The sequence below is a fragment of the Acromyrmex echinatior genome, chromosome 7 (assembly GCF_024713525.1).
Source record: "Acromyrmex echinatior isolate Ae372 chromosome 7, ASM2471352v2, whole genome shotgun sequence".
Classification (NCBI taxonomy): domain Eukaryota; kingdom Metazoa; phylum Arthropoda; class Insecta; order Hymenoptera; family Formicidae; genus Acromyrmex; species Acromyrmex echinatior.
Genome location: NC_141858.1, coordinates 13,724,759 through 13,743,397, shown reverse-complemented (window position 1 = coordinate 13,743,397; position 18,639 = coordinate 13,724,759). Strand labels below are relative to the sequence as shown.

The 18,639-nt window shown below is 31.5% G+C and overlaps 2 protein-coding genes across 9 annotated transcripts in view; one reads left to right on the top strand and one right to left on the bottom strand.

Annotated features, from left to right (window-relative positions):
* Nucleotides 1–18,639, top strand: part of LOC105153444 (neural-cadherin) — a 215,831-nt gene that overhangs the window by 31,732 nt on the left and 165,460 nt on the right. For 2 of the 5 annotated variants that reach the window (XM_087408135.1, XM_087408136.1), the window contains exons 2-7: nt 11,204–12,647; nt 12,913–12,960; nt 14,377–14,568; nt 16,024–16,270; nt 17,436–17,655; nt 17,866–18,142. In XM_087408135.1, coding sequence (XP_087264261.1) covers nt 11,333–12,647; nt 12,913–12,960; nt 14,377–14,568; nt 16,024–16,270; nt 17,436–17,655; nt 17,866–18,142 — 2,299 coding nt within the window. In that variant the 5' untranslated portion in view covers nt 11,204–11,332. Of the gene's footprint in view, nt 1–11,203; nt 12,648–12,912; nt 12,961–12,981; nt 13,738–14,376; nt 14,569–16,023; nt 16,271–17,435; nt 17,656–17,865; nt 18,143–18,639 lie in introns of those variants that run through there. The other 3 variants (XM_087408137.1, XM_087408138.1, XM_087408139.1) reach the window with 3 other exon arrangements.
* Nucleotides 1–18,639, bottom strand: part of LOC105153430 (uncharacterized) — a 240,439-nt gene that overhangs the window by 154,463 nt on the left and 67,337 nt on the right. The window lies entirely within an intron of this gene.

Genomic DNA, 18,639 nt, shown 5'->3' with positions numbered 1-18,639 from the left:
TTTCACATCTGTATTTAGCTAAATTTTTAGATATTTCAGAAAAAAACTATTCTTTCTAAGTAACAAAAATTAAAAAATCATAAACTAAGAATTCAAAAATGTATTAAAGAATATATTATGTTAAAAATATAATTAAAAAGAAGAAATTTATATATAGATTGTTAGTAAGTTATATATAAATTTTAAATAATGTGATTGTCATGTAAGTTTTAACTGAATATTATAAGCTCAACACGCAATAATAGATAAGCAAAAAATTATCGATTGTCTTGAAATAGTTTTATGTATAATACATATTGCAGAAAATTAATCCATATGTTAGTCTGCAGTCTCGTGTCAAGTTTTCCAATTGGAGCATATCAACGGTATCAAATAATAAAGCTTTTAATCCACAGGTTCTTGAACCGCTGATTGGTTGATTAAAATCGTCGCGGCATCAGAGCAAACACATCGCCATCAGTCAAGTTAGTTTTTTTTCGCGGCGATGTTGCCCTACAGCCGGCTGGTTTACTTTAAAATTGATACTGACGTTAACTGACGGCTTGTCGATTTCGGACTGCATCGTCCATGCTCCACGTTGCAACTGCCTCATTTCATAAGCGCCGATGACCTCTCTCAATGCAGGTTGAATTCGATCCGCGCTACCACACTTCTCGATGCTTTTTTTCACCGTGACGAATGCGGCATCCGCGGATTTTCGACGTGGTAAAATTTTTAATCCGCATTCGCACCCCGGCAGTGTCGAATTTCGGTATAAACAAATATTGATTTGTCATCGGCGCGTGGAATGAAATACTGAGAAACTTCTGTTGAATGATACATTCTTGCATCGACCGTAAAAATCATGTTTTCAACACTTTCAGCAAGCAGTAGATAGATTTCTGATACGGTTATCATGCTTTGCATGAAAAATTGAAAGTTAAGTTTTCATTTATTTGTTTGTGCTTGGCATTAGACATGGATAAAAATTCAAACATATTTTTATACAACTATTTAAAATATTCTTAGATTTGGATATTTAGAAAAATTATTAGAGCTGCGTAAAGAGTAGAAGTTCACTTTCAAAATCTTTAATTTAATACACTTAGTTATTCGCTTAATTTACCTTTCACCGTGTAATTAATTAATAATATTATTGATATTATTGATAATTAGGTATAGAAAGTTTTTAAAAACGAAAATTGTTTAAATTGTTTATCCTACTTTTTGATATTTCTTTAATTTTTGATTAAAGAGTTCTTCTATATAAAGTGTAAATTACTTTATTCTATTTTTCTATATTCCTTTAATCTTTAACCAAAAAATAGTTTTCTCACGTAAAGTTTAGTTGTATATTAGTAAATTATTAATATTCATTAAGATAACACAGTAAAAAAATTATAAAATGGATTTTCTAAACACACTTCATCAAGAATTCTGGGCAATAACTAGTTAAATCATTTCCGCACTAACTATACGTCGAATTAGATTCCTTGTTCAACGAAACAGTCACGTTGTTTCGAAATGCAACGGTCAACCAAATAGTGCCTGCATTTGTACAACTGTACACTGAACTGAATAGTGATGTCCAATTAAAATTCGTATCTCCGCCAATTAACGTACATTTTTTCCGACAATGTAAACAGTTGCCTTCCAATTGTGAATAACATTCGGCAGCCTTAATAAACCACGCAAGTACATTTCTATCAAAATACCAAATAGATACAACAACGCGATTTAAAGCTGCATTTCAACCATCATTTCTTTTATTTGCATATTTCTTGCAATTATTGTTCATTAATTACTCATTTTACTACATTTTCCAATTTTTTAAATAAATGTAATAAGCAATATTATAATTACAATTAGAAACGTACAATAGACTCATCTATATTTCGTAATATTTTAGTTTTATTTTTAATACATATTCGACATTGATATATAATATATAAATTCAAATTTTATTAAATGCTGCGTTTTAAATATGCAGTGTTTTTATAATTATATATTTCTATTGATTTAATTACATATTTGAATAAATTACTTTAATTATTTTAATATAAAAATATAGAAACTGTTTTATGAAATAAAAAAATTATTATCCCTTATTTAACAATTAATAATACAATTAATAATAATTATTTAGTAAACTGTAATTTGCAGGAACATTATTTTTTAAAGATAACTGCAATTTTTAATTCATGTGATCAAAGTTTGTTATGTATGCACACAGTGGCTACAGTAATTTGCGAATATACGTGCCGTATACACCATTTGATATTTACAACGGCAACAACGATAAATAAATGTAGTCGTTTACAGTTCCGTGTTTTTCAATCATGCTCTCCAGATTTATTTTAGTCGCTTATGGGTTCGAACAAATATGTACTTTAGCTATGATCGAAAACAACTTTAATTGGTTGTTTCTCTCTCTTTTTCTCTTCCTGTAACAATTTAAATTATAAAAAAGAGATGCTACCTAATAAAAATTTATTAATAAATGTTTGAAACTAATATAAACAAATTAAAAAAAGTTTATATGCTCTATATTTCCGTAAAAATATAAAAAAGTAAATATGCCAAAAAAATCCGGCAACTATGACATACGTAATTAAAAATTAATGTGCCATATAATTGTTCTATTGTTTATATCATTTCTATGCCATTATAAATTTAAAGATATTATTTATTTATATGTATTATATATTTTTATAGAATAAATAAATTATATCACAAGAGCTAATTGAATTAAAAAATACTTTTTGTAAATATTCTTTGTCTTGTTTGAAAATTAACGACTAAAGCGTTGTGCTCCTTCATAGAAATCACTTCATAGAAATCAGCTGTAATGAACACTCCGCGATGCACAAAGCCTCGAGCTTTGTGCTACGAGAGGTTTGTGGCAATATACTCTTTGGTGCATTTAAAAGCCCTTTCTTCTGTTGTTGTGATTATACCTGCATCCCGCTGATAAGATTATAAACTGAGTCTTTGAAATTACGATAAAGAACGAATAAAGTGCATTTGAAAGGGTGCTTTGCAAGTAAAATGAAATGAAACAGCTTGCAGTTTACTACGCCCTAAACGTTGCAAATAAGTCACTATAGCACGAATAGAAGAAATTTACAGACTAGGCAATCTTAATTTAATTTGTTATTTTTTTCATTGTTATGCTGTATAAATCTTCTATTAGAAAACTCGCACACACAAATCAAACATCGAATAAAAGTGAATTAAATGAAATATCGATACAATATTCATTTTAAGCAATATATTTTGCAAATAATGAAATTTTATAAGTTATAAAGAAAAGAAAGGGATTAATGTCACTGATTCTCTAGAAATGATTTTCAAAGACAATAAAGTAGATTCTGATGAAAATTAGATTTTCCGAGAAACGATGAGTGATAGCTAATTTTTCTCTTTCATGAATGAAATAGAAAATCCTCCGTCATAACCGCCGAGAGCAGCGTTTCTCTTTTCTCTCGTCCAACTATCTAAAAAGAGCGAGTTTTAACCGTGACATAAGCCTATTAGCTTGGCAAGATTTATCCTCGGCAATACGCGCGCCCACCCGATTTCACGCATTTAAAGCGGTTTTATAAAGGTTGTGAGCGTTCTTCCGAAGTTCATCTATTATATAGGGCACGTTTCTCGTTAGAAATTACAACAAACTTCACATGAAAGAAACTGCGCTCCAACGTCTGCTATATTTTATCTATATAATAGTTTCGCTTCCAATATCATTTTCTCGTGAATACTCTCAAGAACTTCAAATAAAGCGAGAATTAAAATTATATCTTCATTGAAAGATGTAATTCTATGATAAGAGTAAGATCTATTTAATTTTAGATTTTTTTCATACTTTTAGATTCGCACACAGAATTTCGACAAAGATTAAATAATACTACCTGCAGACTTAATAATATTAAAAAAACATTCAACATCTCAAAGAAGCTTGACATTACCAATTCATGTAAAAATTTCGTTACAGAATATAAAATAAATCTAAATTAGGAAATTCTATGATTCAAATAAATTACTTATTCGCTTAAGAGATTTGAGTCGTATCTTTAATCTTCAAATTCACAAATGTTTTTAATGAATGAAAAGCAATTTTTACTTTGAAAATGAAAAAAAAAACATTTAGATATCAGAAAGTGTGTATGTGTGTGTGTATGTGTGTGTGTGTGTGTAGATGCTTTTGTAAATTGAGTTGGTAACTAAAATTGCAATGTTTAAAATTGCTTGTTTTGCAGGACATAGTTTTACGTATTTCTCTTTCGGCATTATGCATGCGCTATTATTATTCGTGTAGTGCGAGCACGTCAAAGTATACGGTATTTTCAGCATTGCGATGAAATAAAGTTTCTTTGTTAAAATAAAATTCGATCAATCTTTTTACGATCTCTCATTTTCACTACTAATTCACATTCACGATTATCGTTAGAAACCGAAAAAGATTCAATAACTCGACTTTAATCAATAGGATTAATAGCCATCCTGTAAAGTATAATAGACTCGTCATCTATCAAAAAGAGAATGGCAATTAAATCGTTGTTGAAGGCACGATTACGCGGAACGTAAGTTGCGCTGCAAAGTAGGTACAACAATGCAAAGCATCTCCATTTGTGAAGCTAAATACTTACCAAGTGAAACGGAAATCGTACATTTACATATAACAACCTTCAGGAAATCAAATAATGCCATTTAATTGGCATCTCTGAAGAAAATACCCATGAAAGCCTCAAAAGTAATGCCATTTAATTATTCCCGATGCTCATATTTCTAATATGAATAATGGGATCTATAAAGTTATTGACAAGACAACTCGTTTTAGCAAAATTAACAATTATATTAGAGCATATACTCTAAAATAATACAAATCATGTTAAAGTTAAGACTTAGAATTATAAATGTTGAGAATGTACTTGAGAATGTCATAATACTTTTATGAGTTTATGCGAATAATTTGAACAACTGCGTTTTCTGTGAATGTTTTCTAAATGTATTGTCTTGTCGGAGTACAGCGCTTTAATATTATTTTGCTTCTAGTTCTGTTTTACCTATAGAGATAAGAGTAATAAGAAATATGCGAAATTAAGAGGGAAACTTTGTGCCATTGCAATGCTGAAAATTCCCCGTATTCCCTGACGTTCTCACATTGTACGAATAATAATAGCGCATGCATAATGTCGCGCAAGAAAAATACGTAAACCTACATTCAGCAAAACAAGCAATATATTAGACATTGTAATTTTAGTTACCAACTCAATTTACAAAAGCAGCTACAAACACACAAATAGTTTTACTGATTTCTGAATGAAATCTCTCTTTCCCTCTTTTCAGATAATTATAACTGATTTTTACAAATCAATTATAATTATAATTAATATCAATTATAATAACATCAATTATAATTCATTAAAAATATTTGTCACTTTGAAGATTACAGATAAGACTTAAATTCTTTATTTAAATGAAAGTAACATAATTAACGCTCTCACATTGAGAGTTTTTCTTATAAAAAAAATTCTGTTATTATCATAAATATAAAAGTCAAGACTTTTTACTTTAATCGATAAATTTTTTAATGATCAAGACGAATTTATTGAATATAACAATATATAGATATCAAGGAAAATTAATAAATTTTACATATATGTACGACATTTGATAAATGAATGGTGATGTTACACATTACATATGCAAATGTGTTTTTGTGATTAATTTGCAATTATTCGAACGAATTGTTAAAAACTTATGTTCAATGAAGATTCTTGTCTAATAATTTAGTTGTAAGTTCAGAGAGTTCATCAATTCATTTAATTTAAGTTCAAGTCATTTAATTTTATCAGTTATTAATAAAGAATGAAATATATAATAAAAAATATAATAAAAAAATATAATAAACACTATATATAAAAGAAAACTAAAGCAAAGTGTGATAATCAAATTTTCAGTAATGACGATATATGACAATCAATAATTAAAGAATATATGAAATGACATTTCAAAACTCTCTACAAAATAGATTTATATTGGATATTATGTTTTCAGTAATTATGCCATTCTCTACTTAATAATGTACAGAATATAATTAACAAATACTCAAAATCTGAAAAATGATATATGCGGCAACATACCGAAATCTATCTATTAAAATATTTAATATAATGATTATATATAATATAACATAAATCTTTATTAAACTTTGTGCTTATTTTATTTTGGAAAAGATGATTTTTTAAATAGAATAAAGATGTTACTTTATCGCAAATATATTTCCTCATAACGTCACTGATTAGACGTGGTTCTTATTTAGGGAACAGGTATGAGAGATTAGCTTTTTTCATTTTAAAAATTTTACAGAACCATCTAAAAAGAGTAAGCACCTATCTGCGATTACCTCATTCACTCGTGAGAAAAATTCGAGACGTTATTTCGACTGACTATCTTCGGAAAGGGCTAAGGCATCTTATGCGGGTGCATTACGTTGTGAGTGCATCGTCGATCTCGCAAAGTCAGTGTGCCGGAATAAGCCGTTCTTTTTCTTTTTAGGACCGCGCGCGAATGTATCGTTTTCTGTGCTCGAAAGGCCGCGCTTCTGGCTGTCCCAGCTGAAGTCACTTAATACGTTTCGAGGAGGGATTAGGTGTCGTGTTCCGTCGGTTCTAACCGTATAATATAGGCTTGCAGACTAGTGGAGCATCTGCTCCCGAGCTACGGGCCCTCGACTTCGGTCCCTCCGAGAGACTCGAGGTCTCGACTTCTCGAGACAGGAGAGGCCGCTAGGGAGAGGACTGAGTGGAGATTGGAAATACCAAGAGAGTGAACGAGGGTGAGAGAGAAAGAGAGGATTATTCTGCGCGGGCGCTTAAACGGGTTGCGAATGTGTGCGAGTATCGGCCACGACGAAAATAGACACAGGAATGACATTGTGGTGGGTTAATTCAATACGTACCGCTACAGCTAACGCGATTCAGTTGTCAAGAAATCAATTGTCAAGAGTTTTTAAATAAGTATTCAATAGTACTTGGTATTAAAATGTCATATCCATGCACGTTCGAAAGTACTGAATTAAACCTTGACCTGTCCGAATAACATAAACTGACAAAAACATGTCATGACGTCGCATGTGTGATTTCTGAATTTTCATGCACGTCATAAATTATATTAAATTTAAGAAAATGTTATAAACGCAATAATCTAATGTGAATTTTAGATCAATTTAAAGCTAACTATATTTAATTATATTTAATCCGAATTTCGCAAACACGCTTTTAAACTCTTGTATTATTTGATCGAATAAATTCATTAGTTGCAAAGATATCGGTGTTCAATTAAATTAGAAACCTATAAATGCAAATAATTAATATCAATAATTTCTCATGGGATAGTAATTTAATGCTCAATTAAGAATTTAATTTCGTGTTTATTAGTTAAATAGATATCGAAGCTTAATGAATTAAACAGATAGCTGCACATTTTTTAGAAAAAAACTTAATATACTTTTTACTCAAAATACATAATTTCCATGTAGACTTTTTCAGAATAAACTGCTGTAAGCTGCTCTCGTTTTATTGATAATTACAAGAGTTCAAGAGTTGATTTAACTTGATTTAAGCGAAACAAATATTACATTGAAGATCATAACTTTCGAAAGTTTTGCTTACGAAGAATTTGATCGTATCGTCGATAGGTGGTCTCAAAATTTGTTCGCGTATTTGTGGTAGCTACTTGTTTCGAATTTGAATTGGATCCTTGTATACAATATATACGCGTATCGCTGTATCAAGAGATTGCAAACTCTTGTGACCTGTATTGCGGGCGGTTGCCGGAGGATGCAGGACCCGGTACGTTGTTAGAAACAGTTGCTGCACGGTGTGGATTGAGTTCTTGAAAACACTCTGCGGTATTGTCTTGTTACGAGTACGCGGTTTCCACACAAAGACACTTACTTGGCAGCTCGTGTCGTTGCATGATGGAACGAACGTGAAATTTGTTATCGTTTCGTGTGATTGCGAGAAATTCGTGCGCCATTAACGCAACAGTTGGTGAAATAGCGGAATGAGTTGCTCTTAGAAATCCTTACATTTGCTTATAATAACGTAAAAAAAGCAACGCAATTTAATGCATATTAGATGGAACTGAGCAAAATAATTTTCAGAGACGAGACGCACGCACTTCCGACGCGAAAGAATTTTGTAGATTGGTGTAATTATATTGTGAGCTGAGATTAATTTACGTAGCCGAAAAAATATTATTTAAATATACTCTGAAAGTCGAATGCATATATTTGTCTACCTTTATTTATTTTCGTTCAAAAAATTAATGTTTGTTCATTTTTTACAAAAAAGTGATATAAGTTTTTGCATAATAATGTCTTTTGTCATCTCTTTTTTTATTCAAACATTGCAAATGTTTCAAAGAAATAATTACATTATCCTATTTTTAATTAATTATGTGACAAGTTAATTACTAATTGCATTTTGACTTTTATCGTCATTTTTCATTTGTTATTACTATAATTATCATTCAAATTATCAATCAACAAAATTTTCGATTATATGACAGCTTATATTACATTTGATTCGTTGATATTTAAATTTTTTATCTACTGACATTTTTCGTATGTTTTATCAGAAGATAACTGTCAAATATAAAATCTCTGTGTCTTATTTCGCATGATATTAGAGCACGGAGGTAATATTGCGTCCAATATTGCCGTTCGCGTTACAACCGCCCTACATCATAAAGACAGTTATGTTCGCACATTTCTTTTTTTGGTACGGCCGTCGGAGCGGTTTCAAACTTAAACGAGCCGCGGCTGACCTCACATCCGGTTCTCTTGGGGCGTGAATAGAATCAAATGGAACGGAGGGTTACTAAATGACAATGGTCAACTCGTACGCGCCGGTTCTTATTTCCGGTACACGCGGACATTGTTCATCGCATCCTGCGCAGTATATGACAACCAAAGGAGCGTTGTCCATCATACTTTATCGCACAGTTCGATCACTTTGAACAACATTTTCTTAAAGCATATTTAATCGAGATACGACTTTTATATTGTACCAAATAATTTAATTTTAATTAAAATTTTTCTAATTTAGATTTGTACAACCCGCATTTACTTCACATGTTTTGTCACTCTTAATCAAATCGTTTTATTTCAATTGAATTTTGAAAAGAATAAAATAAAAAATGTTGATATTTATTTTTTATAATTATTCACATTATACATTATGAATGTAATACCTCTTTTGTAATAAATAAAAAATATAAAAAAATATATAAAATATAAAATGCTAATATATGTATCTTTCTCTTTAATATCATTTCTACAAACAACAACTATCTTAAACAGTGCTAATTTTATTTTGTATTCAATTCTCTTTCAATTTCAATTGAAATATAAGCGAGACAAAATATTAATAATAAGCTTATAAAATGTGGAAACATTATCATTCATATTGTTCAATTTGCACTGTTATACACGCGGCTTTATCTTTATCTTTAGAATTACGTTGTTTCCTCTTTTCTGGAGTATTATCATAATTCTGAAATTGTAAGCGCTTCGTGCAATGCGGATTTTATACGAATGATAACAATAGTGCTACCGTAATTGAATATAAAGCGCAAGATTAAGATAGTCGCATTTCGAAAAGATATATGAGATCGTATTAGATTCTACGAGAGCCGTCCGCTATTTATATCATATTACATGTAGTAGCATTAAAATAAAATGTATGTAATCGTGATAAGTAAATTTTTTTAAATGCAAATAATAAGGTTGATATCGTTATCTATTTTAAATAAAATAAATCAACATATCATTTTTATGATCGAGTGACAGGTTAAAAAATAAATTACGTAGATATTGTAATATTATACATAAATATGTTGTTGTTTAATTCATCGAAAAAAAAACTTTTTCCAACATCTATATTTTTCAAATTACAACAAATCAACATCAAAATAAATTTTATTTTGAATTTTATCAATTAATATTTTCCTAATGTCTCTCTTTAAATTTCTTAACTTTAAGGCTGGGTTGTTTCATCCTTTGATAAATTTCAGCTTACTCTCTAATTCTCTTACTCTCTTATGTTCTTACTCTTTTGTTTATTCATCGGATAAATTACCACGTAGTTTATCCAAAATGGAACAAAATCGGCCCTTAAATGAAATAAGTTATTGATTTTGAATTTGATTAATTAATATTTTTCTAATACATCTCTTTTTCAAGAATTGAATGTGTGCTTGTTGCAAAGCACTCGATACACTTCACAATATGCTATGTTAGGAAGTGACTGTATTAAATGCACGTTACGGTCATGTATAGGCAGTGTTCGATCGAAAATAAAATTAAGGTTAATTTGCTGCGTTGCTTCCGATACGTAACACGGGTCATAAGCTTTTGTGCGAGGCACGTTAATGACGTTATATGAGGGCTTTCTCACGTTGTGGCCGACATGCGTGTAATTGCACACGAATATATAAATGTCGTCATAGAGTCACAGGATATGCGTGTAAATTGTCCACGCGTAATGAATTTACGGCTCTGTCTGTTCAAATTCCAAACGCAATGATTGAAAATGCATCCAAAATCACTGGAACCGCTTAAACACAGGCATTAGCCATCATGGCCTCATTATCGTTATGTTAATTCATCTGTTTCAATAAATTCACAGACACATATTTGTCACATATACAAAATGTTACAAATAGCACACCTTATAGTCTACTATATTCAAAAGATTTATCCACTAATCCAGATATTAGACAGACTTTCCTCATAATACATATTAACAAATATATTAATTGAAATAGTAATTATATAATAATAATAAATTCATATTCATAATTATATAATATTTAAATAATAAAATAAGTTAATTAAACGTAACATATTCTTATGATGTATTATGAACACATTGTAAATAATCTGTTTCTTAAATTAAATTAAATTAAATTAAGTTCTTAAATTTAAAAAAAATACGAAAATTTTTATAAAATTAAAATAGAAAATTAAATAGAGAAATAATTTAAATTAATTAGACATATTCTAATATAATATTATTAATTTTTTATTATTCTATCCACATTTTCTTCATAAAAAAGTAGTTTACAGTATTTTATTTTTCGAGCATAGTTTTTATGTTTATTTATCATGTTTTATTTTGTTTGACTAACAATTTTCTCTGTAATCTGTTTTCAGTTGGCATCGACACTGATGCTCTAGTAAAGGTACCTGGCGTATTGTGAGAAAGAGAGAGAGAGAGAGAGAGAGAGAGAGAGAGAGAGCGAGAGGGGATAGAGAGTGGGAGAGCAGTACAAACAGAGCAGGATGTTGCGTGCACAAGTCATCGTCTTCCTACTGGCAATTACTTCCGTCATCTATGCCAAGGTAGCCGTGTTGCCGCACGATGTCTACCCAGGTTACGAGGTGACGCAATTCCGGCGCGACGCAAGTCGCGCTTCCAATTTCCGTCTTCTGGAAACCGGTTTCTCCAAGTACTTCACTGTGCTGGGTAACGGTCTGGTGATGACGACGTCAGATCTGACGCCGCTGGTGGATCGCTCCGTGAACCTGATCGTTCTGGAGGAACTGGCCAACGGCACGCAGACCCACGACCTTCACCTCTACGTCATCAATCGTCGAAACATGCTGACCTTCTCACATGACCGTCTGGGTGAAGGTGAAGTACCGGAGAATTCACCGATTGGAACGAGGATAGACGGCTTTCCAGTTCTGCGGGCACGTGGCAGTTTTCCGGTTCACTATAAGATCCTGCCGGATAATAATGGGGAACGTCCCTTTGCTCTGCGAGAGACTGAATCCAACGATACCGGTTTCAATCTCACCCTGAAGAATCAGATGCAGGGCGTCAGAGTAGTCACCGCAAAGCCTCTAGATCGCGAGATTCACGGTATCTATACCGTCGTGATACACGCGTCGGATGGTAATTTCCTCAGCACTTCGAAGATCAGTGGTATCGTTCACGTGCTAGATCAGAACGACAATAGTCCTATCTTCGAACGCGAGTTGTACATTTTCGAGATCAGACCGACAAATTTGGACACCTTGCGCAAAGATAACGTGGCGCAACCCGGCTGGAAAAGGTTCTCCACTGTGGGCAAAGTCACGGCCAAGGACGCCGATGGGGACAAGGTCGCGTACAAGTTGGTCACGCCTAGTAGCCTACTGATCGTCGTACCACAGACCGGCGAATTGTTGCTGACCGGCGAGCCGGAAGTCAATCCGGAACAGGATAGCGAATGCGAGTTAATCGTTGAAGCGCACGACCTACACATGCCGAGCCGCAGCACTGAGAAACCGGCCAAGGTTATCGTGAGGTTCCTCACCTCAGAACCAGACGATCCACCGGAAGTGCATCGTATAGAGAAGAGAAGGGTCACTAGAGCAGTGCGACCGACAAAGAAAGTCGACTTCACAGAGGCGGATGGAAATATCGAGGGCAAGATCGCATTTTATCTAGAAAAGGAAAACGAAAAGGAGACGTATAAGATAAGAGACGAGAACAAGTGGGTCACCGTGGGCGCCAATGGTTCTGTGATGGTCAAACAGAAATGGGACTACGAAGAGTTGGGCCCAGAAAAGACCATTGACTTTTGGGTTACTATTACGAACACAGGTACAGGTACTATCACAAAGAATTTTTTAAATTTTATCTAAATCCTCCGATCTTGATGTCAATTTTTAGCGAACAAATGCTTCTGTATACATTTTAATCAATTTGATTTTATCGTTATGGAGAAAATACATTTTCTGGAAAATATTTATTTTGCATAATTTCGCTTTTAATATTTTATATTATATAATTTATAGTATTTAAATACAAATATCTTTTTATAATCTTTATATTGTTTAATTAATTTTTGCTTCGGTATTCTCTGCATGTATAGAGCCGTGCGTGCGATATCCACCCGGTGTCCCGTGCCCATATTATGATGGTAAAATTTTATTTCGATAATTAATGCATAACAGTAATCTCAACTCTGGCACATTTCATGGCCTATTCTTGTACACACGCTTTTCTTTCCATGCTCTATCATTGGGACTCTGTTTAGGGTGCGGTATCTCTCGTTTTATGTAATTTCGAGCGTGCACAGAAAGAACGATTTTGCTAAATTTAAAAACTTAGTTAGATACAGATCTGAAAATAATTTTGTGACATGAAAATAATTATACAAAACGCTTAAACACTTGATAAAGTTGCTCCAAAAAGTTTGAATATTCTAACAACGAGCATTCTACACAATTCGAATAGTCCAAACAGAATTATTTTCAAATGTGTGTCTAGCTTTTTAAATATTTACTTCAGCAAAATTATTCTTTTTGTGTGGGTAAGAATATTTTAGCAAGATAAAAAATATTATATTTTGCAGAAATTTGCGAGATTAAATATATATATGGCAACAAATATTTAAGAATATACCTTCTACGTTTTCTTTTTACTCATTTTTAATATTCACATTTTGTTGTCGTGTATTAATTACTTGGAAAATATAAAATGTGTGTATATAATTATAATATACAAATAATAAGGGATTTATATACTTTACCTACATATTATGAATCAAAATTATGTAATCGCAAATTGCATAAAATATTTATTGCCGTATCTCTCTGCTGCATCTCAGGAAAAATATTTTCTGCAAGTATATATTACTAATAATAATTGTAACTCTTTTCTTTTCTTGCATCATCGGTTTCCAAAGGATTTCAATGTAAGTATCAATTCCTATATATATATATATTTCACCCAATTTATAATATATTAAACACATAAGTCACTGTATCTCATATTTCAAATTGCACTTTCATGTCTCTCAAAAGACTTTTGTAGAAGCGCATTCTTATTGTTCACGCTTTGAGTAGCACTTTAGATATTACAAAATAAATTTCTGTTTATCACTCAGCACTGCTACGAACGCTATTTGTGTACTGAAAAACTGGGAATATATACAATATATATTTGTATAAAAAAGAAAGAGGAATATTGTTGAATTTCTCTGATTTTGAAAGAAAATAACTACGTACAGGCAATATGAAAGAAATATATACCGTGTAATTAAATTTCTTCCAAACAACATATTTCCTTACTAAATCTAATTTAGTATCTCTCACATAATAAAAAACATAATAAAAAAAATAACATGATTTACTTTCGTTGTGTGGTTAAATACAGATTCGCATTGAGGTCATTAATCTTCAGAGTGTTCCATTAAAAAATAAGCACTGAAACAGCGTTGCAATAAAGATTAAAATTTCGCAACACGCAAGTGGCGTACCAGCAATGCTGCTCTACATTGTTAATGCATTCGCGTGGCTGTTACGTGTACGCGATAATCGATGTGACGTTATAGATACCGACAATCAGCGCGTCATCATCAACATGAAGGATGTGAATGACGAGCCTCCGTATTTCATTAATCGGCCACTACCGATGCAAACGGTCGTCCAGCTGAACGCACCGCCGAACACTCACGTGTTCACCCTTCAAGCCAGGGATCCTGACACCGACCACAACATCCATTACTTCATCGTACGAGATCGAAGTACGTAATGCCACGAGTAATCGAGATTCGATATTTCGAACATTAACTTGTACGTTTAACGTGTCGCTGATAATATATATAATAAAGAGCGAGCTTAACCCCGATAAAAAGAAATAAAACGCACGTGGAGTATGTAAACTTTCTAGGAAGTCGATAATCCATTTAAATAATATTTAAGCAATACTGACGTAAATTGTTTTTGAGTTTATGCTACACTTGAAAAATCGGATGGAAAAGGGAAATAATTTTCAATATCCATATCGTACGTACATACATTAAATCAAAATTTAATAAATCTTTGCTTTAATGATTAATTGATAATTTCACGAAAGAAAAAATTTAATATAAAGATATGTAATTAAAAACATTTTAATAATATTCATTCTAGTTTCATATCTACGTCCGCATTTTATACTGTTTGCTTTATAGATGTATATGTATTAATTTTAGATTTGTAAATGTAATAATTATTATAAAGCTCGTTTGTCGTAATAATCCAGTTCTATCAATTTTTGTAAAAATATTAAATTACATATCACTAAAAAATAAATAGAAAAAATTAATAGAGAGAGTGTGTTTCCTCAATACTCTTATAACAAACATCATTATGCATATTTATTATTATATTCCACATATAAATTATTATATTCCACGGGCATTTCATTATCTTATTGCAGAGAAAATTAATTTTTATATCGGCAAAAATATATAAAAATTTGCTCTTGATAAAAGTTGCTACTAGCCAATTAGAAAGAATAATTGTCTCGTTTGTATAAGTAAAACATTAATTGAGAATTTGGTGCTAAATTTTTCATTAAATGGGAGAATATTCAATTGTCGATTGAACGTTTCATTAATTATAAGAGAAATATATGTCGAATTTAACAAACGCCACATAGGAACATGTAGAACGATGGCGGTACGGCCTAATTATTAATTTACATGCATCGGCGTAAAATTGTGCATTGTTCTCATTGAAAATGCACCTGATGATTACAACGTCGACCTAGTATCACATTCCGCAATTTATAAGATTATATAGTAATGACGCCATTACGCCGAGTGCTTTCCCTGCACAAATGCTTCGATATCATGAACAATTTTTATTTTGCGACATGAATATGAAGTATAAATCCATTTTGTGTTATTAATGCACGGTCAGCAATTAATGAAGTGACGAACTTAAATATGATGACATTTAAAATTGACTGTTTTTTTCATTTGCTTCTCTACAAATATTCAACTTTAGATGTATATATGGATTTGCTTACTATTTTAATCAAAATTTAATTTAATTTAAATTCTAAATAAATGAAAACTAGAAATCATAATATAATTAGAATGCAATCAATATTGGTGCATTACAAGATTTTCATTGACGTAACTAACGGAGATAATATATCCTAACTGATTCCTTTAATTAATTAATTAATTAATTAATCACATTGCACGCAGCTGGCGGTCGCTTTGAGGTCGACGAGAGATCAGGAGTAGTACGTACTCGAGGTACCGACCTCTTCCAGCTGGATATGGAGTATGTCCTTTACGTGAAAGCTGAGGATCAGAACGGCCGTATCGACGAGAGGCGTTTCCAGTCGACTCCTGAGGAGAGACTATCGATCGTCGGTGGAAAACGCGCACCGCAGTTCTATATGACGGCATACGAGGCCGAGATACCGGAAAACCAGAAGAAAGACTCCGAGTTAGTTCGCAAGTCTATTTCAAGAACGAATTAATTTTTTTAGTTTTCGTATTTATTAAAAGAGCTGAATTTTTTTCCAAGATAATGCACAAAAAGAATAATTTTATTAAAATATCTAAAAATTTAATTAAATACAAATTTGAAAATAACTTTGTTGGATCATCAAAATAATTATGAATACTTAAGTTTTAACAATGCTGCAGAAAATTTTAATATTATGGCTTTTTTATAGCAACCAATTTAGACATCCTGCATAATTATTTTGATGGTCCAAATAAAATTATTTTCTGATCTATATATAGCTAAATTTTTAGATATTTCAGTAAAATCAATTCTTTTCGTTTTCTATCGTAAACTCTCACTCTCGTAAATTATTTAGCGCTTTTCGAGAAAGCTATTTTTTTTTTAATAGTGCTTTCTGTTTATAAAAATATAATTTATATGTATCCTCCGGAGCTGACAATGAGTATTGAAAAAGAACCCGCTCAATTATATTTTTTTATGCTACATCTACAAATTTGAATTATTATTATTAAAATAAACTTACAATTATAGTATTCACTTACACTTTTCCTTTTTTATACAAATTATGCGCTGAAAGAAATGTTTCGTATAAATAACTATAATTTTTTATATAAAATTATAATTATTCATACACAATATTTCTCTCAGTGTTATTTTGGTTCCTTGGAATTAATTAATGCCTTTTAGTCAACATAGATTAAATGAATTTCATAGACCTAAGTAACTACAAGTATATTGTTATAGATTTTGACGTCAGCTCCAGAGGAATAAAAATATTACAAGAAATATAAAATATTTAATCTTTCTTTCTAAAATTAACTATTTACAGGATATAAGTAAATTTCTGTTTGTTATTTTTATAATTATTTTTCCATGTCCAGTTTGTCATAACATTCTTTATTTGCTCTCAATGACATTATTTGTATAAGATTGCTTGACTTTAGTCCACTTTATTATCAAAACTGTTTGTCTTCGGGTTAGTTGACTTTTCGAAGTTCGATCTAAATTCGAGTTGCGTGACAAATCAAGACTTCTCAAATAATCAAAACTTCTCAAACTTTTTTTTTTATATCACAACTCTGCTTTTTCTAATCTATCAAGCCCGCGGGAGATATGAGTGTCACATGTTCAAACTTTTCAGTATAATATCGGTGAAAGCCAAGTCGTTCGCCGATCGAGAGATACGCTACACGCTGAAAGCACAAGGTCAAGGAGCCGCGGGTACATTCAACATCGGTCCGACTTCTGGAATTGTAAAACTTGCGAAAGAACTAGATTTTGAGGATCTACGGCAGCCCCACATTTATTCTCTGATAGTGACAGCCACGGAGGACTCTGGCGGTTTCTCAACATCAGTCGAGGTAACTAAATTTATGTTTCTCTCGAACTTTGTTGTGTTTTCACGAAGAATAACAATCCTTTCCCTCAGAAAAATATAGCACACGCAAAAATCTGCATACAAACATTGATATACAATCATTTCTCTTTACTTGTTGATTATTTTGAATCAAATGTCGACTTAATGTTTCACCGTTATAATCATATCTTACGATTTTTTATTCAATTTTCAGCTAACAATTCGAGTATCGGATGTAAACGATAATGCCCCTAAGTTTGAGTTGCCGGATTATCAAGCTCACAACGTCGATGAGGATATTCCGTTGGGCACGAATATACTGAAAGTTAAAGCAACTGATGCCGATTCAGGAGCAAACGCGGAAATAGAATATTTAGTATCCGACGATCACTTCAGTGTGGATTCAAATGGTATTATTGTCAATAATAAACAGCTTGATGCAGACAACAATAATGCCTATTACGAATTCATCGTTACTGCTAAGGATAAAGGTAAGTCACTTAAAAGAATAAATATGCTTGGATTATAGCATAATTCTAGTTATAAAAAAATATGTTTTGACTTAACAGTAGAAATAAGTACCAACGTTTCTTACTCATTAAAAGGACCAAAGGAATAAATTATTATTAAAAAAGTGATGAGAGAGAGAAAGAGAAATCAAATATTTTGACATAAAGGACAGAATTATTAAAAAATTAAAAAATTTCAAAATCTTATTTTTTACATACAAAATACAATTATTAATCTAAAAAATAGAAATCTCTATTATGAACGGCACTTTTAAATGTTAATCAGCCATTTTTGTTTCTTTTTCATTCGCGATTAATCGAATCTAATGTATACACATTGTAACTTGTTATTTTTATTGCATTTCATTGGATCACATCCGCGGATGATCATTAAAATTCTTCGATATCTCTCAGCCTCGTTTTAAGAAATTCAAATATCGTGAAATCGTTGCTCGTGCTATCCAGCGATTTGGTCACGT